The sequence below is a fragment of the Erythrolamprus reginae genome, chromosome 2 (assembly GCF_031021105.1).
Source record: "Erythrolamprus reginae isolate rEryReg1 chromosome 2, rEryReg1.hap1, whole genome shotgun sequence".
Taxonomy (NCBI): domain Eukaryota; kingdom Metazoa; phylum Chordata; class Lepidosauria; order Squamata; family Dipsadidae; genus Erythrolamprus; species Erythrolamprus reginae.
This window is the reverse complement of record NC_091951.1, coordinates 97,430,171-97,457,173: the sequence shown is the minus strand read 5'-3', so window position 1 is coordinate 97,457,173 and position 27,003 is coordinate 97,430,171. Positions and strand designations below refer to the sequence as shown.

At 37.2% G+C, this 27,003-nt stretch overlaps 1 protein-coding gene across 1 annotated transcript in view; it reads right to left on the bottom strand.

Moving 5' to 3' along the window:
- Positions 1–24,763, bottom strand: part of RHOA (ras homolog family member A) — a 25,377-nt gene extending 614 nt beyond the window's left edge. The window contains exons 1-5 of the mRNA XM_070736730.1: positions 24,032–24,763; positions 23,771–23,832; positions 5,896–6,053; positions 4,713–4,833; positions 1,963–2,093 (exon numbers count right to left, since the gene is read on the bottom strand). Coding sequence (XP_070592831.1) covers positions 1,963–2,093; positions 4,713–4,833; positions 5,896–6,051 — 408 coding nt within the window. The 5' untranslated portion in view covers positions 6,052–6,053; positions 23,771–23,832; positions 24,032–24,763. The remainder of the gene's footprint in view (positions 1–1,962; positions 2,094–4,712; positions 4,834–5,895; positions 6,054–23,770; positions 23,833–24,031) is intronic.
- Between the last annotated feature and the right edge of the window lie 2,240 nt (positions 24,764–27,003).

The window sequence follows — 27,003 nt, the reverse complement described above, 5'->3', positions numbered from 1 at the left end:
ATCATCAATATGCGGATGATACCCAGCTTTACATCTCCACCCCATGCCCAGTCAACGAAGCGGTGGAAGTGATGTGCCGGTGCCTGGAGGCTGTTGGGGCCTGGATGGGTGTCAACAGACTCAAGCTCAACCCGGATAAGACGGAGTGGCTGTGGGTTCTGCCTCCCAAGGACAACTCCATCTGTCCGTCCATCACCCTGGGGGGGGAATTGTTGACCCCCTCAGAGAGGGTCCGCAACTTGGGCGTCCTCCTCGATCCACAGCTCACATTAGAACAACATCTTTCAGCTGTGGCGAGGGGGGCGTTTGCCCAGGTTCGCCTGGTGCACCAGTTGCGGCCCTATCTGGACCGGGACTCATTGCTCACAGTCACTCATGCCCTCATCACCTCGAGGTTCGACTACTGTAATGCTCTCTACATGGGGCTACCTTTGAAAAGTGTTCGGAAACTTCAGATCGTGCAAAATGCAGCTGCGAGAGCAGTCATGGGCTTACCCAGGTATGCCCATGTTTCACCATCACTCCGCAGTCTGCATTGGCTGCCGATCAATTTCCGGTCACAATTCAAAGTGTTGGTTATGACCTTTAAAGCCCTTCATGGCATTGGACCAGAATATCTCCGAGACCGCCTCCTGCCGCACGAATCCCAGCGACCGATTAGGTCCCACAGAGTGGGCCTTCTCCGGGTCCCGTCAACTAAACAATGTCGGTTGGCGGGCCCCAGGGGAAGAGCCTTCTCTGTGGCGGCCCCGGCCCTCTGGAACCAACTCCCCCCGGAGATTAGAACTGCCCCTACTCTTCCTGCCTTCCGTAAACTCCTTAAAACCCACCTTTGCCGTCAGGCATGGGGGAACTGAAACATCTCCCCCTGGGCACGTTTAATTTATGCATGGTATGTCTGTGTGTATGACTGTTAGTATATGGGTTTTTTAAATATTTAAATATTTTAAATTTGTCTGATTGCTTATGATTTGTTTTTACATGTTGTGAGCCGCCCCGAGTCTTCGGAGAGGGGCGGCATACAAATCTAAGTAATAAATAAATAAAATAAATAAATAGACATGGGACATCAAAAGGACTATTAGGAAGGAGATATCAGTCGAGCCACCTTAGCAAAATAATATTAGGAACTTTGGGGAAGTTATTTAAAGGCTTACTAAAATCAATACTGGGCATCTTGAAAGCTACCACACTATTTTTTTACAGAGTTTGGCATGATTCATAATGGTCTATAGTATAAGAAATCTTATATAGAAAGCATATTTCTGGTGAAAACACAAATTTAGAAACCCAGATGGTAAAGAAGTACTGTACACCTTAAAACTATCTTCATCTCATCATAATGTTCTAAGAATGTTATATATACAATTGTATTAATGAAGATTTTTCAACCTTACATAATATACTCAACCATAGTAACACCCACCCACACCTTGTTTAACCAGTGAAATTTGGACTGGTAGCTCAACTCTTAAGCTGAAAGCGCATGACTCAATGCCCCCATGTGCCCTGCCTCCACACATGCACGGACAACCACCCTGCACACCCTGCACACACAACCTCTTTGCGCTGTTTTGGGCTAGCAGTTCTCCCTGAAGTCTATAGAGGCCGAGAAATGCCCCATTTCCAGACTTCTGGTTTGGCTCTCCCCAGGCTCTAGAGACTTTTTTGGAGCTGGGGAGGGTGAAAATGGCCTCGCCCACCCCCTGGAGACCAAACCACCCTCCCAGAGCCACTGCACAAATCCTGTACTCACCTGGCATCCAAGACAGGCTGAGTGAAAACTCCTGGGAGGGGGAGGTGTGGGCCGAGTGGCCCACTCATGCATGCTGGAGCTTAGCTAGGACAACTGCTCATGTGCCCGCAAATACGGCTGCAGTTACTAAACAAGGACTATTTGTCTAACGGAAACTGGCATAGTTTATTTGACAAGGCTAACAACAATAACAAAAAATGACTTGCCTGCTTCATTTTAGCTAACTCCCGTCTTGTGTGTTCATCATTCCTCAAATCCTTCTTATTTCCTACCAGAATTATGGGTACATTGGGACAGAAGTGTTTCACCTCTGGAGTCCACTTCTCTGGAATGTTTTCTGAGATGAAGCAAATATCAGAGATCAACTCTTCAATCAATATTAAATTAAAAATATCATCACATATTTCTTTATTCAAAATAGTCATGGTAACTAGTTTCCCCATATCCTTCTATATCATAGAGCAGCTGCCTCAGAGGATGAGTTCTTGTGTCTATTTAACATAACAGCCTTGACAAGTAGTGGAGGCTTGTATTGGGAAATACGTTATTAAAACATTTATTTAAATTAAATACTGTATTAGCTAAGTAAACTTAGGTAAAACATATATGAACAGTTAAAAGTCACACCTTTTCTAAGCAAAATACAGGCAGTTCTCAATTTATAAGGAATTATTATTATTATTATTATTATTATTATTATTATTATTATTAATTAATTTATTTATTGGATTTGTATGCCGCCCCTCTCCGTAGACTCGGGGCAGCTAACAACAGTAATAAAAACAGCATATAACAATCCAATATTAAAACAGTTAGTAACTCTGAAATTAAGATGGCACTGAAAAAAAGTGATTTATGACTTTTTCACACTTTATAACCATTATAGCATCCCCACAGTCACATGATTGTTATGACCTATAAAGCCCTCCATGGCATGGGACCAGATTATTTGCGGGACCGCCTTCTGCCCCACGAATCCCAGCATCCGGTTAGGTCCCACAGAGTTGGCCTTCTCCAGGTTCTGTCAACCAGACAATGTCACTTGGCAGGTCCTGGGGAAGAGCCTTCTCTGTGTGGGCCCCAGCCCTCTGGAATCAATTCCTCCCAGAGAGTCACACTGCCCCCACCCTCCTTGCCCTTCGTAAGAACTTGAAAACGTATTTATGCCGTCAGGCTTGGGATCATTAGACCCTAGCCTCTGGCCAGTGCATGTGTAGGATGCTGTTGGATGTTTCTGAATGTTTGATTTTTAAATATTTAGCTTTTTAAAATATTGTAAATTAATTATTTCTGTTAATTGGATTTGGAAGTGTTTTATATACAGTGATCCCTCGATTATCGCGAGGGTTACGTTCCAAGACCCCTCGCGATAATCGATTTTTCGCGATGTAGGGTTGCGGAAGTAAAAACACCATCTGCGCATGCGCGCCCTTTTTTTCATGGCCGCGCATGCGCAGATGGTGGAGTTTGCGTGGGCGGCGGGGAAGACCCAGGGAAGGTTCCTTCGGCCGCCCAGCAGCTGATCTGCTCGGCAGTGCAGCAGCAGCGAGCAGACGAAGATCGGGGTTTCCCCTCTGCTCGCTGCTGCTGCGGCCGCCCAGCAGCTGATCTGCTCGGCAGCGCAGAAGCAGCGAGCAGACGAAGATCGGGGTTTCCCCGCCGCCCACGCAAAGGGGAAACCCCGATTCGGCTCCTTGCTGCTGCCGCGCTGCCAAGCAGATCAGCTGCTGGGCGGCCGAAGGAACCTTCCCTGGGTCTTCCTCGCTGATGCCCCCGCTCGCTCGCCCGCCGCCCGCCGCTCGCCAGCAAGAGGGGGAGAGATAGAGAAAGAGAGAGAAGGAAAGAAAGAGATGAGAGAGGGAGGAAGAGAGTGTGAGAGAGGAAGAAGCAAGATAGAGAAAGAGAGAGAGAAAGAAAGATGAGAAAGGAAGGAAGAGAGTGACGTCATCGGGTGGGAAAAATCGCGATATAGCGTTTCGCGAAGAACGAGATCGCGAAAATCGAGGGATCACTGTATTGTATTTTTATTGAAATGTTGTAAGCTACCCCGAGTCAATGGAGAGGGGTGGCATATAAATCTAATAAATACATGAATGAATGAATGATGAAAATTCAGACACTAAACAACTTGCTCATATTTATGACCATGGAGAAATGTGATCACCTTTTGTGACCTTCTGGCAAGCAACGTCAATGGGGAAGCAAAGTTTATTTAACAACCATGTTAACTAACTTAACAACTGCAATGTTTGACATAACAACTGTAGCAAGAAAGGTAGCAAAATTCATTTAACAACTGTCTTATTTAGCAGCAGAATTGCCTGGCTCAATTGTAGTCAATTATGCATTTAAAATAACACTTTGCCCTTTTCTTTCAGGCAAGGGCATGATTTTATAAAGATAAATTTATATTAAGGAGAGAGAAATTATGTTGTGATTGGACTTATGGTTTGATCTCATTTATATGTTGTATAGGATGCTGATAATACAGATAGTCCTCTATTGCTTAATGATGGTAATCAGAACTGGTAGGTTCCCTCAGTAAGCAATGTGATGGTAAAACATCACTGACTCTGATTTATAGTGGCACTTGCAGCAGTCCCAGCTGCTATGATCAGAGCATCCTGTGGTTAAGTAATCACCATCTGGGATCTTCTGCCAGCTTCCCTGTTGACTCTGGCTGTTAGGTCACTAGCAATGAAGATACCAAATGGCAATCCTATAATTGCAGGATGCTGTGGCTATCCTAATTTGCAAAATGGTTGCTAAGCTTTTGAATTGCCATCACATGGTCCTGGGGACACTGTGACGGGCAAAACTACAAGGACATATTGTAAATCTCTCTCATTCAGTGCCATTGTAACTTTGAACAGCCACTGAAGAAGTCGTTGTTCAATAAAGGCTTCTTTACAATAACTTACAGAATATGGCATGTGTTTCAATTTTATCTACTTACCTAAACTATCTGGACTATCAATTGAAAAACACATTAGTATAACATCAGTGTCTGGATACGAAAGTGGCCTAAGTCGATCATAGTCTTCTTGTCCAGCTGTATCCCATAAGGCCAGCTCCACCTACAGGAATAAGAAGTACATTCATACTGGAAAAGGAAAAAAGTACTCAGACAAAACATAGCTACTCAAGGTTCATTTCATAGGCTGCCACTTCTCCTCATCCATATATAGGTATCCTGTGCAATGTGTGATCTTCAGTTGTGATGACAAAGATATGGGAATACAGGTAGTCCTCAACTTACAACAGTTTGCTTAGTGACCGTTCAAAGTTACAACGGCACTGAAAAAAGTTATTTATGACTATTTTTCAGACTTATGACCGACACAGAATTTTATGGTCATGTGATTTACATTCAGATGCTTGATTACTGACTCACATTTATGACGGATGCAATCTCCCTGGGTCATATGATCACTTTTGGAAACCTTCTGACAAGCAAAGTAAATGTGGATTCACTTAACAACCAGGCTACTAATTTAACAACTGCAGTGATTGACTTAACAAATATGGCAAGAAAAGTCATAAAATAGAGCCAGACTCACTTAACAAATTAGTCACTTTGCAACATACATTTATTTATGGGCTCAATTTTGGTTGTAAATTGAAGACTACCTGTAATTCCTTATTTTTAATGCTGACCTGAAGGGGTGCTTCAAGTTGTTTACTGGCTTGTTGAAACAACCTGTTAAAATCCATTTACATCTTCAAATGTTTAGCGTGTTCATTATTACTAAATGTGACCTTCTTATGGATTTTAACAGATACTAAAAGTTTAAATAATTTCAAATATTCAGGCCTGTTCTAATTTGCAAATTATTTATAAGAAATAAATCCTATATTATGGGTTAATTTGCAAAAGCTTCTGTACAACATTACAAAAGCTTCTGTACAACAAAAATATAATTTAGAGATCTACAAAGATCTACCCAACACCATTTCAAGGTTTCAGGTATGATGCTAAAGCAGCTCATCTCCCAGAGTCACATCCCACCTTCCTGCCTTCAGCAGGTCCTTTTGTGAGAAGAGCATTCTGGATCCAACATACGGCACAAAACTTTAGTCCACATATGATAGTCTATGAAGATTTTTAAACAGAAATTGACAGTGGCGTAAATACGTACCTGCTTTCCATCAACTTCAATATCTGCTACATAGTTTTCAAATACTGTAGGAACATAAACTTCAGGAAACTGGTCTTTACTAAATACAATCAGCAGACACGTTTTGCCACAGGCACCATCACCAACTATAACCAGTTTTTTCCGAATGGCTGCCATAGCTGTGAGAAAAAAAACACACATTGATTATTAAAACACACAAGAATTTTTTTAAACTTAAAATATTTCATGGAATAAAGGAGACAAGGAAAATGGTAGTAAAATCACTGAAAATTAACTTTCTATTGCTATTTCCTCCATCCATAAACATTCTGAGGTCCCATTCCTCACTAAATATAAATTAAACTGCATCTATCAATTCATTTCTTGTTCTAGGCTTAAATACAACAATGAAATCTAAGACTGCAGAGTAGAATCTAGTTTGATTTTTTGGGAACCCAATATGCATTGTACTCTGGTGCAAAATAGATATATAGAATCAAATAATACATGCATGTGTTTACGGTCTAAATAGAACAGACTCCACAAATCTCCTCTAAAAAAAGTCCACCCGAAATTTCAGATTAACTGAGAGTGATAACTGTTGCTGTCAAACAACTGAAAATCACATAATGCTCTTCTAATATAGAGTTCTATTAACTGACCCAGTTGTTTCTTTGGCTAACATAATAATAGTCTTTTTTACAAGGCATTGGCTCTCTTCTCAACACTTCTTTTTGTATATACAACACTGGGTTTCTTGGAACGTTGCCTTCTTCTCCTTAACTGAAACACTGCAGATGTTGTTCAACTTCAATCCACAGCATTGTATCACTGTCTTTTTTATTGTATTCTTAACAGTGTAAGGAAATAGAAAGGAAATAATGGGCATGTCTGATGATGTAATAGCCATTTCCTATTCTTTGCCATAATAAAGCTATTAAATACTATTTCCTATTCCTGCAGATAATTCATTCACTATACAAAGAACAGATTGGAAATTCAAGTGAGCTAATCCAAACTGAGTCTTAAGTCTGAGGTCATGCTATAAATAAAAACAGCATGATCACATCAGTCTTTCTTCTTATTTACCCATCCCATTTGTCCAGAAGGCTCTAGTGCAGCCAGATAAAAGTTTAGTGGGCTTCCCTTTGGTTGCATGATTGTGCTCAAAACGGATATAAATATGTATCTCTCTGTGTGTAAAAATAAAAATATATATGATATAATAAATATAATCCTAAAGTGGCATTGCAAGTATTATTTATATGTACATTATCAATCCTTAATGTTTTAAGTAAGTAAAATGATTTCAGTCTTAGAAATATTTAAATAGCCATGTTGCTTAACATATATATTTACTGAATCACAGTCACTTTGCCCTTTCTGTTTCCTTGTGCTCATGATCCCCCCCAACTTTGTCCTTTGCTTAAATCATTTTCTCTTGAACAATTAGTTCAAAGTATTTTCAATGCTGTTAAAGAGATACTGTTTATTTTAAGACATAAACCCAATCAAGTGTATCAATCCAAAGATACTGTACCTTACATATGGTCTATCTAGGAATGCTGCTCCCTCAATAGAAGTGATCCAACCATAACCCAACTTCAAGTGGTTTTCCATATAGTAACAGACTGAGAAGTGACTAGGGCATGGATAACTCTGCCAGAATTGCCCAGGTGATATTATAAAGTGTATACAAGTATTTTGTGACTCAAACCATGGGGGAATACTGCCACTAATTTTGGGTGATTTCACTGCTAAAATTCATCAGTACAAGAACTGCATGCGGCTTGCAGTTGCGGACTGCCCTCCATAGTTTCACAACTCATTCACAAAAATGTAGACAAGAATCAGATTCAAAATAGTAACCTGGAATTGCTTTGAGCAATCCAACCTGATTACTTCAATGTATAATACTGATTTGCTTTAAGGATATATTATTTTTGTTGCCTCAGTCCAACATAACTATTTTGTAAACTGACATAATATATTCATGAGACAATACATTCAATTCTTTAAAGATCCTCTTTGTACAGCCTTTTATTTCCTTCCCCCTCCCATCCCTACAATCATGGGAAAAGACTTTTAAAGGGGCAAATAGGATAGAAGTTATTTCTCCAGTTCCTTTAATGTATTTGTTTGTTGCCTTAGAAGCCTTATTAGAGACATAAAATAAGAAATTCCAAAGAATTACATAAATTCTCAATTTATTTGAGAAACTTTAAAAAAATATGCACTTCATCAAATTTTACTTTTGCAAAATTTGAGAATACTTAAATGTCAATTTCCAAGAATACTGTTTGCTTAGTAACTTGGTCAGAGGCAATAACATGGCTGTCAGAATAGAATTAGAGGTTCACCATTCAAATTTACAATGTTACTGAAGAAATGCTACTTATAAGGTCCTCATATATATGGCCACTACAGCATTACAGCCATGTAATCATGCTTTGCAACATTCCCTGAAGACTTCCAACAAGCAAACTTGAGGGAAGCTGGTAGAAAGTTAAGAGTTGCAGTCACATGAATTTCTCATTGAATGATGATAATTTGGATTGTGGGAATTGCCATTACTAAGCACAGCAATGTAGTTTTTCAATTTACAACATATTACTTAAAAAGAGTTTCCAGTCCGAATTAGCATTGTTAAGTGAGGACTAAATCTTAATTCCTAGCTGTAAGTAGTATATGTTGTGTAAAAGAAATATATATTATTGGGGAGTAAAATAAGTCCCATGAATAGATGTTTCATATAGCTTGCTATTTTTTTTTTAAATGAGATTTTAATTCAGAAGTAAATTAAACATGGCATGTACTTTCTACAGGAAGGTAATTGGTAAAGATGTGCAAAGTGTTCCAATCCAAGGATAGAACATTCTGGGAAACACTGGAATGTTCTGTTTTGCTCCAGTTATGCTGATCTGGTTATTTGCAGTGGTCAGAAATTTTCCAGAAGTACATTTCTGAAAGAGGAAATAGTCTATCCCAGAGGATTTCTGGAAAACTGTTGGACTACCTCCAGAAGAGCCAGAGAGGGGTGGCCCACAAGAAAAGTAAGTGTTTTAGAATACAGTACAAGCTTTTCCAGTATCCTAGCAGCTACAATCAATTCTTATTAAGCACTCATAGTTAGTATTTGGCACTGAGACTACAGGCCTTGAGAAAGACAGTTAGCACTTGGCTCTTTCCCTGGATACTTGGCTCAGAATGAGTAGAATTCCCAATTAGTAAAACCTAGCATATTTAATTCTGATCATTGTTTGCTTTGCTTGTTTGTCTTGCCATGTACATATCCCAAATAATTAATAATAAAGAAAAGTATTTTTAACTCTCTAAAATATGTTTCCACAGTTGGCTTTAGAGATTACTTTCTCTATTATTCAGTGAGTGGGTAAGAAAAAAAAATCTGCAAAAGTTAAAACTGTTTCCTGTAGTTAAATTTAGTGCATGCAGTAAACTGTTGCCAGCTGCCAAATGCTACATTAGCTTTCTTAATTAAAAACTCAAGAAGAATAAAACTTGCTTTTAGTGTGTTATTTGGAAACTTACATCAGTTTTCAATTACAATTAACACAATAAATATTTATAAATAAATCCCTCTGTTCAAATCCCATACCAAACAAACAGGATAGAAAAAAGTTTAATGACCCAGTCCAATTTTATTTTTTCTCTATATGAACTTTAAGGATCAGAGTAATAGTTACCACAAATACATCAACACCGTTAATTGAAACACATTTTTCCTCACTTATATATAATATGAACAACCAGGAAATGAACACTACATTTGTAACAAGCCCATTTTTTAGAGTAAATCTGAGCAAAGGTCAGGTCCAAACATGACTACTGCCTTGTACGTTAGGCTTAAATTAATAACTATGAATCTTAGAGTTAGACAACCCTAGCCTACTTCAGAACTAAAAAAATTATGCTCTGATTTATCACAAGTCTTGACTAAAATAATTTGAAAACTCAGTCTATGCCTTGTCAAAATGGATTTATAATTTTAAATATAATGTTCAAAAGCATCATGATTTGCAACACAGGAAGCTACTCTTTGAAAGGTTCAAGTTAGAATCTTTATTAGATGCCAAGAGTTGTTAGATTATGACTATAAGCCTCAATTAAGACACAACAAGCTGCTTTAATTGGAATTGACTCCTACTCTGAAAATGAGATTTCTACATTTTATATATTTACCCATATGTACAGTATTGTAGAAATTATATTATTTTTTTAAAATGCAAAGCAGATTTTGCTGGGGGTGGGGAGGACGACACAATCAACTCTTTTTATCAAACAGAATCAGAAGAGGTTTCCCTTCTCTCAGCCACTCTTTGTATACTCTCCAAATTTAATTCAAAGGGATGATGCCCATCCCGAGGGTCTGAAAGAGGGGAATCAAAAGGGCCACTGCAGAACAAAATTTCTATGCAAGTATGAACTTGTAGTTATGTTTCAGAAAATACAAAATGGTGAATTATCAAATAAGAGAATACCCTGGGGCAGAAAAAATATATGCCTTTTCAGCCTTTGAATCTGTAAGAATAGAATAATAAAATATCCTATCTGATGCTAACAGCCACTAATAATACATGTATTTAGGAACTTTTTATTCTGCATAATTTAATTTGTCTTTATTAATTAGGAGTTCAAAAATAATGACCAAAATCTATTTTTCCATCCACTGTAATTATCCCAGGTAAATCTCATTTTCTATATTACTGCAATTAGCCCAATTAAATAAAAATGAAACAGAGTTTAAAACTTTAACTGGATCTTTAATATTTTTTAAAAAAAACAACAAATGAATCACTACAATGTATACGTGGATATCCTAACAAAAATACATCCCCTTTTATGGATTATTTTACACATACATATAAACCATAATGTAATTTACAGTATTCTGGTTTACTGAACTATGCCATTTCAGCTCTTATGGTTTCATATTACCGGTATGTTTTTAACATGTCATAATTGCTTGTTAAAAATGTTTTTTTAAAAGATCAAGCTTTATAAGTGAATCAAATCAATAAATATAAAAAGAGAGTATCTAGGTTTTCTTTAAAAGGGGGGAGAACTCATAGATTTTGTCATTTGCTTCATGTTTTGAAATGTAGTAAGCTAAGTGGGAGTCAACATTTTAGACATTCAATTCACTGAAGGTAAATATTTAGCATTTCAATTTAATAATTACATTTTCCCTAGACATAAACATTATTTTCCTTATTCAACTTCTCTCTCCCAACTGAATATATTTAATTGTGTTCTACCTTGAACCTTTGAAGCTAGGCTGCTTACAAAGAAAAGGTAAACATAATATCCATTTACCAATGGGTAATTATCTGTAAACCTGTGCCATCTTACTGGGGTTTAAATATTTTCTTGTTTACTTTAAATGTCTATAATTTATAATCTGTACAATCAAAAGTCAATCAATCTTTTCTGATTTTTTCATAATTTTTGTCATTTTGACTCTGTACTGTATGTTAAAGTGGCAAAATGAGTCATGAATTGATGTTTGTGAACGCTAAAGCTAATAACTGAAGAGAGATAGAAGACACACTGAAAAAGCAAACCCCATGAACATAACAATAAAGATGTAACTTTTTCCTCTCATCCTCTTATTGCCGCTTTGTTTGTTTGAATGCTTTATTTACTTAAAGCTTCTGCTACAGCATAAACCTGGGCAAAGCCCACAAACCTCCAGGTGTTCCCAAATGTAAGAAGAGAACTTTAGAACTTCACTAGTTTCAAGTCTCACAGCACCTGGAGGCTTGTGGGGAAAGCCAGATCTTCAGAGCTTTTGGGAAGTCTAAGAGGGTAAGAATCTGACAGATCTGAGAGGAAGTGTGCTCCAAGGAGTGTAGTTGGTGGAATTAAAATCATGCTTATTGCACAAACATCAGCCCAAATTTCTTTATATTCTTTCAGGTACATGCTTTTTATCTATATACCTGATATAACTTCCTTGTATTTAATTTTTATGCATCATCCCTTAATTATAATCTCTCCAGAAACTGAGAGTGTGGAGATGAGAGTGGTCATTTCCTTCAAATATGAATCATTCGATTATTTCCACTCTGGTAATGCATCCTGGCAGCAGTGTTCCCTCTAATTTTTTGGGGGGATGGGCGGAAAAGTATAGTGTCTGAGCGGCAGTCCCTTTGGGACTGGGCGGCACAGAAATAATAAATAAACAAATAAATAAACAAACAAACAAATAAACAAACAAACAAACAAAAACCCCACCCTGTTTTGCCTCAGAGAATTTCAAAATAAAATGCTGTACTGTGTGTCTATAACAGTGAGCTCATAATAGGGCAACTCTATCAATATCAAAATGCCACTTAAATAGTTGAGCTAGTTTCAAACTAGATTTTGATTTTCTTTCTCTCTTCCTTACTCCCATTCTTTTTCTTTCTCTTTTCCTTCCTCTCTTTTTTCTATCTGTTTCTCTCTCTTCCTCTCTCTCTCCTTCCCTCTCACTCTTTCTCTCTCGGCTTCTGGGCAGGTTTGGAAAACTCTGAGTTGATGATGATTTTTAAGTGAGCGATTGCTCACTGCTCAGCTTAGAGGGAACTATGCCTGGCAGCATTTTTTTTGTTATCTTGTACTTTTCTGTTTTAGCTAAACAATAAAAGCTATTAATTTCACTACTGTAGACATGTTTAGGCTGTTTTCAAGTCATTCATTTGTAATTTATATTGTTGTAAGCTGCCCTGAGTCCTTCGCTTTTGGGCGGCATAAAAGTAGAATTAAATAAATAAATAAATTCATAGGGAATTGATTATAGTTAATGAAATGCTGTTAAAACAACAACAATCAGCTCTAGACTATTTTAAACACTCTATATGTAGAATAGAATATACATGGAATGGATAACATCTTTCTAAAAGATGAACCAAAATAAATAATCTCCTACTTTCTAACTGTTTGAAATTATTTGCAAATTCCAACATATATTATCTATGAATTCTACTCTTAGTAATAAATTTAAATAGAAAGCCCCCCCCTTTACAACCTAGTTTTGAATATTAATGATTGTACATACAGAACTGCAGATCAAAGTACTCTACCATAAAACATTAGTTTTTTTCTATACACAATTTACACATATAAAAAATCCTTTGTAAAAACTTTTTTCAAAAACAATCTGGTTTATTCAGCGTGTTTTGTTGTGTGTTTACATGTGTGTTGTCAAATCTTACTTCTCTCCTGTTGAAAGAATTGGTTTGCTCTTGGCTATTAAGCTCAGACTGTTTCCCTATATCTGTTCCTAATGAGAGGATTAGTAAAATCATTCAGTAGAAAGATAAGGCTGGAATGTGGAGGGAAGTAAGCACCTTATCAAAATTCTAGTTTTTGCTCCTCTATTAGAAGGAATTGTTGCTCTGTTCCCAGTTGATGGTTAATATTTTAATGATAAAAGAGTGGCTGAGCCTGCAGAAAGTCTTAACTAAAGGTCACTTGCCTATAAATGATTTATAAATAAAAATGGAACATGTGAAAAATGAATCTAATATGATTTATGACCTATCTATAATAATAAATACATGCAAACACTAGTTTAATCTCAACTAAATAAAACTGTTTTTTTCACAAATAGAATTTGGAAAATCTATGTGGCATGAAAGCATAAATCAGTATCCTGTTTCTAAAAGTTAAAGTTATGCATCAGTTGACTTAAATTTTAAATGTCAGAGTACTGTATATTCAAAGCTTGTCAATTGATGCAATTCTTTTCCTATGAAAGGATTCATAAAATATGCTAGTCTAGGAGAAAATGGGATTTTAGCATTTTGTAATAATCCAGTCACTATATTAACATAGTGTATAAACCAGGTCACCACATTAAATCATAATATATTTTGTTGGCTGTATGTTAAATGAATACAGGAATGTGTTTTGTAAACATTTAGGATTTGTAAACAAAATCTTTCCGCATTTTTGAATAAACTTTGGAGTCATGAACTTTTAAGGAAAAGGGCTGAAAAATATTTAAGATTATATTTCAAGTCTATTATTTCATTCACATGTAAGCTGTTAGTGCTTAATTTTGGCATAGTATGATTATCTGTGAACAGTGTAACAAAGACTTACTTGATTAGAATGATGTGAATATATAGATGAAAATTTGAAAGAAACATGGCACTGTATTAACATTTAATGTTATTTTAGAAGAAGGATAATTGAAAAATTATTCTCAAAAATGGAAAAATATGTCTGATAGCCTATTTTATAAGGGTAAACAACTAGGGCAAAAACTCATCTTATTTAATCTACTTTTTTTTCAAACATACACATCAGTTGTGCATTGTAACTATTATAATATTTCACAGTATATCAAAAATGTAGGATAACAAATCTGTATTGAAATGACTGTTAGCAAGACAAAATACTAGACAAAAATTGTTTAGAATTAAGATTTAAGAACGACTAATATATTTGAGAGAAGTTGTGGAAATATTTCATGAAGAGTATTTTGTTATTTGCAGAAACAGCATCAGTGTTGATGTTAATTCTTAAATTATGACGTTTGCTTGTTTTAATAAATCACAAATGTTTATTTGGGTTTCTGATATGACAAAATGCAATTCATTTGAAATAGATGTGGAAGCTTCCAATTACCTCTATATAGCTACATCTGAGCCTTTTTCTACCTTTCCCTCCTACATTTTAGCCTAAACAAATTTTTTAATTTATTGTTAAATATGAAATGATATGAAAATAAAGAACAATACAAGGAAAAAAAGTTTGTGAGTATAGTTTCATTGCAAGTGACATAATTTTAGACACCCAACATTCTGTCCAGATAGACATGTTTATATAGATGGAAACAGTTTGTTATAAGTTACTTTTCTAATTAATTAAAAACAAAACCAGTTTTGTAAGTAAAAGAATAAATAATTCAAGATTCTCAATCAATTTGATATTTTAGCAAATGCTATCTCAGACTTTTAAAATGTTTTGTTAAATCCAAAGACCAAGATAAACATTGAATTTCTTATATTGTATCATATGGAGTATGCTGTACCATATAGAAAAATGGGCAATACACTAGAAAAGCTTCCACTGATGTTAAGGATATGTATCATTTTTCCTTTAGGCAATATTCTTTAATAAAGAGTTCCAGAATGACTCACTAATTTGCAATAACAAATCCTCTTCTTAATTTATTCCAAGAGTATTTTATAAAGTATTTAAGAAGTTTCCTCAATCTTAAATGATGTGGATATACTATATTATTATATTAAAATCTAACTTATTTTAATGGTACCCTATCATGCAAAGAAAATTTATCTAAAAATAGATAGGTGACTAATGCTTATGCAAAATATATTTATTAATAGTAATATTCCAGCACTGACTACTTTGCCCAAAGTGTTTCTCTGTGCGAGATTTCAATGAGACAATGCAAATTAAAAAAAAATTAAAAACTAGGAAAGAAAATGGTAAGTGAACACCTGTCTACTCTAATGAATTCAAATCATCAGGACTGGATGGATTACATCCCAAGGTTCTGAAGGAACTGGCAAACAAGATCTCAGAACCACTGAACTATATCTTTCAAAGATCCTGGAGCACCGTGGAGCTGCCAAGGGACTGGAAAAGAGCTGATGTAGTTCCCATCTTCAAAAAAGGGGAAAAAACAGATACAGGAAACTACAGTCCTATCAGCCTGACCTCAATACCAGGGAAAATTTTGAAAAAGATAATCAAGCAACGAATCAACGAACACCCTAGAAGCAAACAAAGTAATAACCAAAAGCCAACATGGGTTTGTCAAAAACAGATCATGCCAGACTAATCTTATAGCATTCTTCGATAAAGTGACAAACTTAGTGGAGCAGAGGAATGCTGTCGATGTGGTTTACTTGGACTTCAGTAAGGCCTTTGACAAAGTAGACCATAACCTACTACAGTAGAAAAACGTGGAATGGACAGCAACACTACCAGATGGATTCAAAACTGGCTAACCAACTGCACTCAACATGTAGTGCTAAATGGAACTGCATCTACATGGAGGGGTGTATGAAGTGGAGTACCTCAAGGCACTGTTTTAGGCCCAGTACTCTTCAACATCTTCATCAATGACTTGGACAAGAGGATAGATGGGGAACTCATCAAATTTGCAGCTGACACCAAACTGGCAGGAATAGCCAACTCTCCAGAAGATAGGCTCAAGATACAGAAGGATCTTGACAGGCTTGAACATTGGGCGCTATCAAACAAAATGAAATTCAATGGTGAAAAAAGTAAGGTGTTACATTTAGGCAAGAAAAACAAAATGCACAGGTACAGTATATGTGGTACATTGCTCAATAGTACATTGTGAGATGGATCTTGGAGTCCTAGTGGACAACCGTTTAAATATGAGCCAGCAGTGTACAGCAGCTGCCAAAAACTCCAATGCAGTTCTAGGCTGCATTAACAGAGGGATAGAATCAAGATCATGTGAAGTGTTAATACCACTTTATAATGCCTTGGTAAGGCCAACATTTGGAATACTGCATTCAGTTTTGGTCGCCACGATACAAAAAGGATGTTGAGATTCTAGAAAAAGTGCAAACAAAAACAACAAAAATGATTAGGGGACTGGAGACTAAAACATATGAAGAGTTTAATGAAAAAATGCACCAACGAAGACATGTTAGCAGTGTTCCAATATCTTAGTGGTTGCCACAAAGAAGAGGGAGTCAACCTATTCTCTAAAGCACCTGAGTGTAGAACAAGAAGCAATGGGTGGAAACTAAACAAGGAGAGAAGTAACTTAGAACTAAAGAGAAATTTCCTGAGAGTTAGAACAATTAATCAGTGGAACAGCTTGAATCTAGAAGTTGCGAATGTTCCAACAATGGAAGTTTTTAAGAAGGCATTGGATAACCATTTGTCTGAAGTAGTGTAGGATTTTCTGCCTAAGCAGGGGGTTGGACTAGAAGACCTCCAAGATCCTTTCCAACTCTGTTGGTGTTGTTGTTGTGCCCTACAAAGTTCAATGCAAATAATATTCATTCTTTTATCAGGAGAGAAGTTAAATGTCCTGGAAAGGACAAAGGTGGCACCCCAAATATAATTAAGCAAACCCACTTGTTACCATAACCAGAATATCCAGGAAGATACACAACCAAGATTCATCCTCAAGCTACAAACTTCATTACTTCTGACTAAAAGATCACCATCTGGAATTAATCTGAACACATTTGTCTTCATTCAGCCTGTTAATCAGCAATATTCCTTATTATAGCAATTTTATGTAGATATTAAATATAGATTGAAATGGTCCTTTAACAAGACAAATATTACAGACCAGAGATACACAATGACGCTAGGAGATCTGAGATACCACAGGTCAGACTGTGGGAATTTTGAAAAAGTTATAATTGAAATTTTTTACATGCATGGAAAGTACTGTATAGATGCACCGGAGTATAAGATACACCTTAATTTTTGTGGAGAAAATTAGGAGAAAAAATTCTGCCTATCAGGTATTCATCTGTCCTTATTTATTTTATTTTATTTATTTACTTGGGTTTCTAGGCTGCCCTTCTCCACAAGGACGCGGGTGGGCATCTTCAGCAAATTAGTTCGCTTGCTGGTTTTGAGGTTGGGGCTGGTTGGAGCTATACTTCAAAAGCACAGCTGATTGTTGGAGGGCGCTCCAGTGACTAAGGCAGGCAAAGCACAGAAAGGGTAAGCAGCAGCTGTTCTGGGTAGCCATTTTGGGCACCATGCACCAGGTGTGTGGAGGCTGAAAACGCAACCTGCAGAGCCCATAAACACAAGTCATTGTCGGTGGCAATCTCTACAGCCAGGAAGAGGATACGTGGAGGCCAAAGAGTAGGTGGCTGGCTGGTGGGCAGGGCTACATTCGGAGCATAAGATACACCCAAAACTTCAGCCTCTTTTAGGAGGGAAAAAAGTGTTCTTATACTCCAAAAAATATGCTAGTTTTCTGGACAGAGGAATAGACCCTTAACTCAAAGAATTGAAGTTTTGGGAAAGTTCTTTAATAAGCCTACAGCTGGTTAGATAGGAAGATCTCAAAGCAAACATATTTCCTTTGCAATAGACTAAAGAAAAAGATGATTAATATTCTTTCCAACATAGCTTCAAGACACTTGTTATCAAAAAGAATAACTGCTAGAATATAATTTTCTTAAGATCCAAAAGCGCCAGAAATGTTTACCATGGTCAATGATTCTAAATACCAATACATTTCAAAAGATTGTTTGCTCGAATGCTTTTTTGATCACCAAAGAAATTCCACATGGCAAACACACTAGATAAGGGGTAGGCAAAGTTGGCTCTTCTATGAAATGTGGACTTCAAACTCCTAGAATTCCTGAGCTAGCATGACTATCTCAGGAATTCTGGGAATTGAAGTCCACAAGCCAGAGAAGAGCCAACTTTGCCTACCCCTGCACTAGATCAAAACAATAATAAAAAGAGTAAAATGACAAAAAAGATAACCCTACAAAACCATGTATTATGGAGGATAACCTACCCAACCAAGAATTAAATAATTAGAATAAGCCACTACACTCCTTACAACTGAACAAGATCAAGACTGTAAAATCCTGGGGTGGAAAAGAAAATCGCCCTCACAAATAGGCATCCAAAGACAGCATAGAATCAAACTCACTGAGAAGCTGGTTTATTCAGTCAAGAAAGACAAGGGTGATAGCAGCTTTTGCTGCTTGAGATATCCCAACTATGTCCAGAATTTGTAAACTGAGAAGAGTCCAAAATTAAATAGTTACATCCACACTAGAAATATGGATTTCCTCAATACTTTAAATTTAAGGAAGCCTGTAAAGAATGCCATCAAAGTGGACCACCAGTCATTCCAATTTCCCCTACCAACAGCTTAGTGAAATATGTCAGATGGAACTTAAACCACTGATTGTTTTGACAGAAAAGTTTTCTTTGCTATTCTTGCAAGCACAAATTATCTCTAACTACACTCTATTCATTTTCAGTGTGATTTGTATCTAGTTTTGCTCTGTTTTGCTCCTATTTATTGTCCCCAATTTAAATCTGAGTCTGTCTAAGCTATTTTCATATTTTACAGAGCAGCCAATATTTTAACACTACCACCACAAAACAAGATAGCAACACTCAGAACTCATTCAGGAAACTATTAAAATCTCATGAACGTTAGATCAGAATCCTTTTAAGCAGACCATTTCTACAGGGAATTGTACCACCAGTCATTTGTATAAAATAGATCTTGGGTTAGTAGATATTTATGTAAAGGATACAGTTGTTCCATATACAGGTAGTTCTTGACTTATGACCACAATTGAGCCCAAAATGTTTATTGCTAAATGAGACAGTTAAGTGAGTTTTGCTCCATTTTAAAACCTTCCTTGCCACAATGGTTAAATATGAACCAGTTGCCAAGCATCCAAATTGTTGATCACATGACCATAGGGATGCTTTATTGGTAATAAAGGTAAAAAATGGTCATGTCATTTTTTAGTGCTGTTATAACTTGTCACTAAACTGTAAGTCACAGACAATCTGTATGCTTCTGCACATTACTTTTCATTCTGTTTTGCTATACATTTCTTCCTTTCTCTTTGATCTGCTAATTTTAACGTTAATGCATATTGTCTGTATTTTCAAAAACGTTTTACAAACATACAAAAAATTAAACTGAGACTGTTCTCATCTATGTAGTGACTGAAAATGTGTTATGAAAAGTGTTTCTTCCAGACATTTTGAAGTCTCTACTGTTGCACTTAATCCCAATACATTTTATCTTAGATTTATTGAAAAACACATTTTGCTTAATTTTAATCTATAGTTAGACTTAATGCCAAGCTTGTATCCATATGCTAGAATTCTGTGCTGTACTAATTGCAAATTCTAATATACAGCTGCAAAGATTTATAAATAATTCTGAATATAAACATTGCATATGAAAATAATGCTCTACTTCTCTCTGCAACATCTATCCCCAATTCTGCAAGAATCCCAAATTTCTGAGGCAGACGGGGTTAGGTGCTACTAATGCTATCTTGGATCCAAAGCACATTCCTGCTCTTAGGGGCAGTAATACAAGCAGTAGGAATTCTCTTTTGATACAAGAAAGCAAAACATTACCACATAATAGACTTCTATGTTAACAGTAACAAATATATGCAGGTAATGACCACTCAAAAAATATTGCTGGTTTTATCAGATATTTTGATGGGATGATTGGTGTATTCATCAAAAGTATTAAATCTCTATGTGACTTTCAGCTCAGTCGTCTTATACTTAAATTGACCTTTATGATTCATTTGTTCACAAGGACAAATGTTGAAGACAATGATAAAATATTTGAGGAGTTGAAATATTCCCTTCCTGGATATTTCTGATATTCAATGTAGCTGCAAGAACTCTCTGGCAGAGATATCTCTATTCCAAACAAAGTGGAAAAGGGCAGAATTTTTCAAAATGTATTTCATGAAACTTCCAGGAAAGCTTGGGGAGGTTCTATGCAATTAAAGAAAAAAAAAATCCACAGCCAATTTTTTATCACTAGAACTTTGTATTTTAATCAAGGATTTTTTAAAAAATGAACAAGTCGTTTAGCCTGAACAATTTGAAAACCCCTGCAATAAGTCACTTCTGATAGATGACGGTCCATTATCATATTGAACATTGAGAAGTCTGGTGAATAACCAGTATTTTATAGGTATAATTGACTCACGAAGGTTGAGAAGGCAATGAAGGATAAGAATCCACACCAGTGCCTTATTTGATTATACTTAACATCTATGTATAAATAGTCATTAAGTTTCTTAGCTCTTGAAAAACCTTTGTGCAATTCATCCAGAGAAGCATTGATTAATGAACCATGGGAAAAACAAAAGAACTGTCAAAAGCTTTGTGAAAGAAAATAGTTTCAACTTTCTAGATAAAGGAAAAGGACATAAAAAGAGATCCAAATGTTTGAAAATGCCAATCAGTACTGTTCAAATGCTCATCAAGAAGTGGAAAATTAGTAGTTGTGTTAATACCAAGAAAGATGTCAGACACAACTGCCAGGAAAATTTGTTGGGATGCAAAGAAATAAAATAAATAGTTAATGTCTACTGAAATACATGCTTCTCTTAAAGAAAGTGGTATGGCTATTTCAGCATGCACAATAAGGAGATATTTGAACAAAAATGAACATGGTAAAGTTGCCAGAAAAAAAACACCATTGTGCATTGCTTCATCAATACTGCAAAAGAGCCCACTCACAATATGACACCATTCCTACTATAAAGCAAGGAGGTGGAGTTCTGCTGTTTATTTTTTGGGGGTGGGCTGCTGCCCGGACAGGGGGAATGCAGTGGGTTAGAGAAAATGGAGCTCCACCCCAGAACACCCAATTTGCACTGAAAAATGAAAGAATATGCAGGCCATCCTGCATAAGCCACGCCCACAGTGTGGTAGTAAAAAATTTGGTAGTCCTTCACTGGGTGTATCTGTGTGCGTGTAAGGTACAGTGGCATGGAAAATTTAGTCAAAATTGATGGCAACATGAATGCAGAATATTATCAGAAAATAGTGGAGGAAAATATGTATTAATCAGCTTGCAAACTGCGCACGAGACACATTTGGGCTTTCCAACATGACAATGACCTGAAACATAAGGTCAAATATACCCTTCAGTGACTGCACCAAAACAAAGAGAGGGTGACCACCACAGTCTCTTCATCTCAATAACTTTAGTGAGATCTCAAACATCTAAATCATTCATGCTAGACAGCCAAAGAATATACAGGACTTGGAGGAGTTTTGTCAAGATCAATAGCTTTACCACAGGAGAAAATAAAGAGTTCTATTCACAATTATCACAAAAGAATCGCAAGCTCTCATTGATGCCAAAGGTGAATTATTAAGAACCAAGAGCATGTAAACATGGAGCACGTAAACACGGACCATTTCATTATTTCTTTCATTGCTATGGTTTAATGATTGTGTTATTCTGTGATGCTAAATAGTTTAATTTGAATAACAAATTCTGCAAGGGGTATGTAAACTTACTTTTTATAATTTTGTAATGTAAAATTACAACTGTAATTGCCACTGTCTGGCTTCTTTGTACTTTATTTCCTTTGCCTTATTTTATTTTCTCTAGACTATTCTTAATAAGATATTTACATATTTATCATTCTTCAAAATTATATTTCATGTATCATTTGAAATGAACTATGGTTCATAACAGCATATATAATTACATTTGATTTTCAAATTTGGAGACCACCTATTTAACAAAAGATGTGGGAACTCAAATTCACGTTAGTGATCTTTATACAGAGCTATTATCAAATCCAGATATCAATGCAGCACTGATGCAATAACAATTAAGAGACAGAGAATGAAATGTTATCTGATTACCAATGACCTCACTAGGAATATTATGGTGACCTTACTGCCCCTGTTAAAAAGCACATATGGGTCTCCACAAGATAGATGCTTCAAAACTGCATAGAAACCAAATTCTATAAGAAAAAACAATCACCATCTATCTTGTTTCCAATACCTAGATCACATACCTGATCAAGAAGTATATCGTAGCTTATGGTATCAGAAGTCATGAAAAAATTAGAGAAACTTAACATTATAACAATTGGTTCATTTCTGGCATATTCTATATTATTTGTCAAGGTGATCAGGGCTACTTGACAACTACAGTCCTGAAGCCATTAAAAAATGCTGATTAGCAACAGGGATTCCGATGTTTTATGTACAGCTTCCACATGGCTCAGGAAAACACAGCCAACTGTACCAGCTGTTGTATCCCCAAATATCTGAAGGATATCAGGTTACCTATCTGTGAGGAATGTTTTCTCCCAAAGCATCTGAATCCATTATTATTTTCATAATCAATCCTCAAAAATATGTTACCAGTGTGATAACAGATATTAAAAATTCTTCTTGCAGTTCATTTTAATTTCAGTTCCTGTCAGCTTGTAAATAATCAAGATGGAAAAGAATATGGTCATAAATCCTTAGTCCACTGGACAAGAATTCAAAATTAGGCTGCATAATTTAGTAAGCTGCCTAAATTAACCAAAACACAAACATGTTGCAGAACAAAAAGTACAATTGTTCATATTTTTTTTGAAACACAAAACATTGCATAAATAATTCTTCCTTACTCTGATTACACAGCCTTCTATTCTACTGCAGTGTTCAACACACAATATTAGTGTGGTTGCTATGGTAATCACAACAGTATCTTGATAGGCCTCCATTATTTGACAGGTGTTTGCTAGGAGAAAAAACTACTGACTTTAATAGAGATTAACTATTCTGGCTACTGAATTTGCAGTATAGAAATATTAATGTTTATCACTAATTGTCTGCTCGTATTAGAGCAATGAAGCATGATAGATCTTGTTGCTACTTTTATTAGTCATAGCTTATTGTGATTGGTTATAGCAGTCATAATAATTAGATTTATCCTCCCCTGATGTTACATTGTGTAAGAGTAAGACAGAATCCACCAAATTCATGAGACTAACAAATGGTATACTCAAGTCTCCTAGAAAAATATTTTTCTGTGTATAATTCTACAAATATTAATTATGATGGTCTTAATACTGATTTTTACACCACATTCTTTCCTTATTCAGGCCATTTATAAGGCACAAATCATAGAATATCAACTGACAAAGGAAACCACTATAGCAGCTTTGGCCACTATGTTGCTATTTTAATGGTAAAACAAAATCATATTTTTACTGTACTGCTGCCTTAAAGTCATCCAGTGTGTTTCATGGCATAATTTAACACTGTACCTGGGTCTCACCAGGATACAATGCTGTGCTACTATGTCTTATTTGTTCTACATAAAATTAACACGTGTGTTAGAATTCACAAATCACAAAGACAGAGATCTCACCTCAGCCACAAAGTCTCTAAATAGTTTCAGGCAAAACACTGTTCTTTCACTTTCAGCACCACCTAAAATCGGGAAAGCAGATATATTATAATGTTATTGAATTATACCTTATAAAGTAACCTAAAAAACCCCTCAAAATATGTACTCAGAATTACTTTAGCAAAAGTTACCTCAAAACATACAGTTCTAACTTATGGATGCGATTACACTCAGTAATTAACGGGAATGCTCAGGAAACTCTTTGTTTTTGCATTTACTTACCGTAAAGAACATAGCCAATCAATTTTCATGGAATATATTCATTTCCTCACATTATTTAGCTGAGCTGCTTAACTATTATCAAACACCCACTTTCAAAAAAAGCATTCTCCTTAAATAAGCAGGATGCTATTAGCACAGGAAGGCCTAGAAATACCACCTCCAAAAACTACCCCACCCCTCAAAGAAAAAAGCAGGCTCCTATACAAAAAGGCAAATCTTTCTTTCAAACGTTAGGGCCAAAATGGACTGTTTTAAAATGACACTCCTAACATCTGCAGGGATTCAGCAGATGAAGATTTTAGTGAAGTCTTTAAAAAAACCAACAAGCGAACTAGTTTCACCTCAACTTCTTTCATGTTTTTCTTTTTTTACGTTTTAAAAATTTGACTTTTGAACACCTATGAGGAGGAACCGGGTAGGGATCCGCCTCCCTAAATAAGGAGCAGAATTATCCATATTCAGAAGAGGAGGAGCGGCGGAGGGGGGAAGAGGGAGGAAGACGCCCTGATAGGACCGAGGCCCACCGAGAGACCGTTTGGCGGCCGCCTCTTTTGAGACCTCCCCCCCCTCCGCTTAACTCCGCCAAAGGGGACAGCAGTCAGTCGCGCCCTGAAGCCGACGGAGACGCGAGCCTCCCCTTCACCCTCGCCCCCCCTCCCACGGCCGCCCAGCCGCCCTCGCGCAGCAACAGAGCCTCGGCGCCCCCTCCACTCCCTCCTCCACCCCCGCCCAAAGGAGCGCGCGCGCCAGTGCCGAGGCGGGAGCGCGGAGGGGGGCTTCCTATCCCAACCGCCTTTCCGCTTGTTGGCGGGTGGGGCAGGCCGCACTGGGAGCGGCCGCAGACGGCCAAGCTTCCGCTCCGTCTTCCCCACTTCTTGGCTTTCCTCCTGGACGGAGCCCGCTCGCCATTGCGAGGGGACCTCCGCAGCCCCGTCCCAATCCCATTACCTGAGGAAGGAGGGGGCTCTTCTCTTGCGTTTCCCCGGGCGCCGCCTCCTCCTTATCCGTCCACGGGCCCAAAAAACTCTGGCGGCAGCTAAGAACGGAAACCGGCGGGGCGGGTGAAGGAGGAAAGCGCGTCCACGGCCTCATACAAAACGCGACGTGCGCGTTCCCACCCGCCCCCTTGTGGCAGCCGGGCGGCCAATCGGAGGCGCCGGCGCGGGGGCTGCTGGGAAAAAGCGCTATAAAAGCCCGCAATCTATTTGTGAACACTCTGTTAACTTTCTCGGCAGCATGAGGAGGCGGCGGCGGGTGGGGTGCGCGCGGATAAATGTGTGCGTGTGTATATGTATGTTTACGTGTAAAGTAGGACAGGTTATAAATTGCCTCTTATCTTGCGTAGCCGTAATGAATTAATTTTTTGTTGTTTGGACAAAGGGAGTCAAGCGGGAAGTTGGTCGACAAAAAAATAAAGCAGGGCAGGGCTATAGGCGGAGTCAGACACCTGTTGACAATTGCCCAAGCCGGGATAGAAGGAACCAGGAAGACTTCGGTATCTAAATACCTTTATACGACTTTCTCTAGAATTGTAATCCTAGGTGCGTGATAGAAAAATGTAAATTTCAAAGATTAAGTTTTTTACATGGGAGTTCCCAGTATGAGCAATATATAAATCTTCAAAGTTCAATGGGACTATCCAAGGGATTGATATTTGTAGTGATATTTAATTACAGCATTTTTTAAAAAAATATTTTCAGGTAATGTTCAAGAGTTAACAATCTGAAACTTCATGAGGATCTCAGGTGTAACCAATTAACGTAATTTGTGCTGTCTTGAATCTCATAAGAACCTAGCAAAATATAGAATAGAATATAGAATTCTTTATTGGCCAAGTGTGATTGGACACACAAGGAATTTGTCTTTGGTGCATATGCTCTCAGTGTACATAAAAGAAAAGATACATTTGTCAAGAATCATGAGGTACAACATTTAGTGATTGTCATAGGAGTCAAATAAGCAATCAGGAAACAATAAAAATTATTTTAAAAATCTTGAGTGTATATTGTAAAACATTTTCATCTATGGCACATTGGTCTGTTTTAATATTGGCTTAAATATCCAGATAATCAGATATGCAAATCAGAGCACAAGATTATATAGAGTATGTATGCAAAACCTGATGGAAACATTGCAATGTTTCTTCTCCGGGTCCCATCAGCTAAACAATGTTGGCTGGCTGCGCCGTGGTGGAGAGCCTTCTCTCTGGTGGCTCTAACTCTCTGGAACCAACTGCCTCCGGAAATCTGGACTATTGGCCTCCCAGAAAGCTGCAAAAACCTGGCTCTTTCAGCAGGCCTGGGACTGTTGATTGATGGTTCGAGATTTGGCCACAAACGATATGTATGGTTTTTCTTCATGATTGGTTTTAAAATTGGTTTTAATCTATTTTCTTAGATATTCTAATATTCTAAGATTATCTTTTGTTGTGAGCTGCCCAGAGTCCCTAGGGAGTTGGGTGGCATACTAATTAACTAAATAAACAAACCATAACAGAGGAATCCTGCAGTCATGGAGAGGTCACTATTCTTTTCACAGCCACTCTGATGCAGTAGTGAAAGTATTGGATTAGAGCTGGTAAGATTCAGATCCAGATTTAAATCCAGCCATGGGAAACTCCTTGGCAGTATTTATTATATTTAGGAACTGTCCATTGCCCTTAAATGAAAACTTTGCTTTGAGCTAGTAGATTTCAGTGTGGTCTCTCACATGGTTTGGAAAAAATTGGAGAGCTATGTATATTGCAGTGATGGTGAAACTTTTTGGCACTGAATGGCAAAAGAAACCAAAAGAATAGCTGGCTGGAGTGCATGCGTGCACAGGCTGAGCTGGTTTTCAGGTTTCCGATGCTTAGGTATGTGCAAAGACCAACTGGCTAGTGTGCATGCACGCTCCGGAAACCAGACCACCAGCTGGCGACAGTGCATGCACCCATAGAGAGGGCTCTGTGTGCCACCTCTGGCATGTGTGCC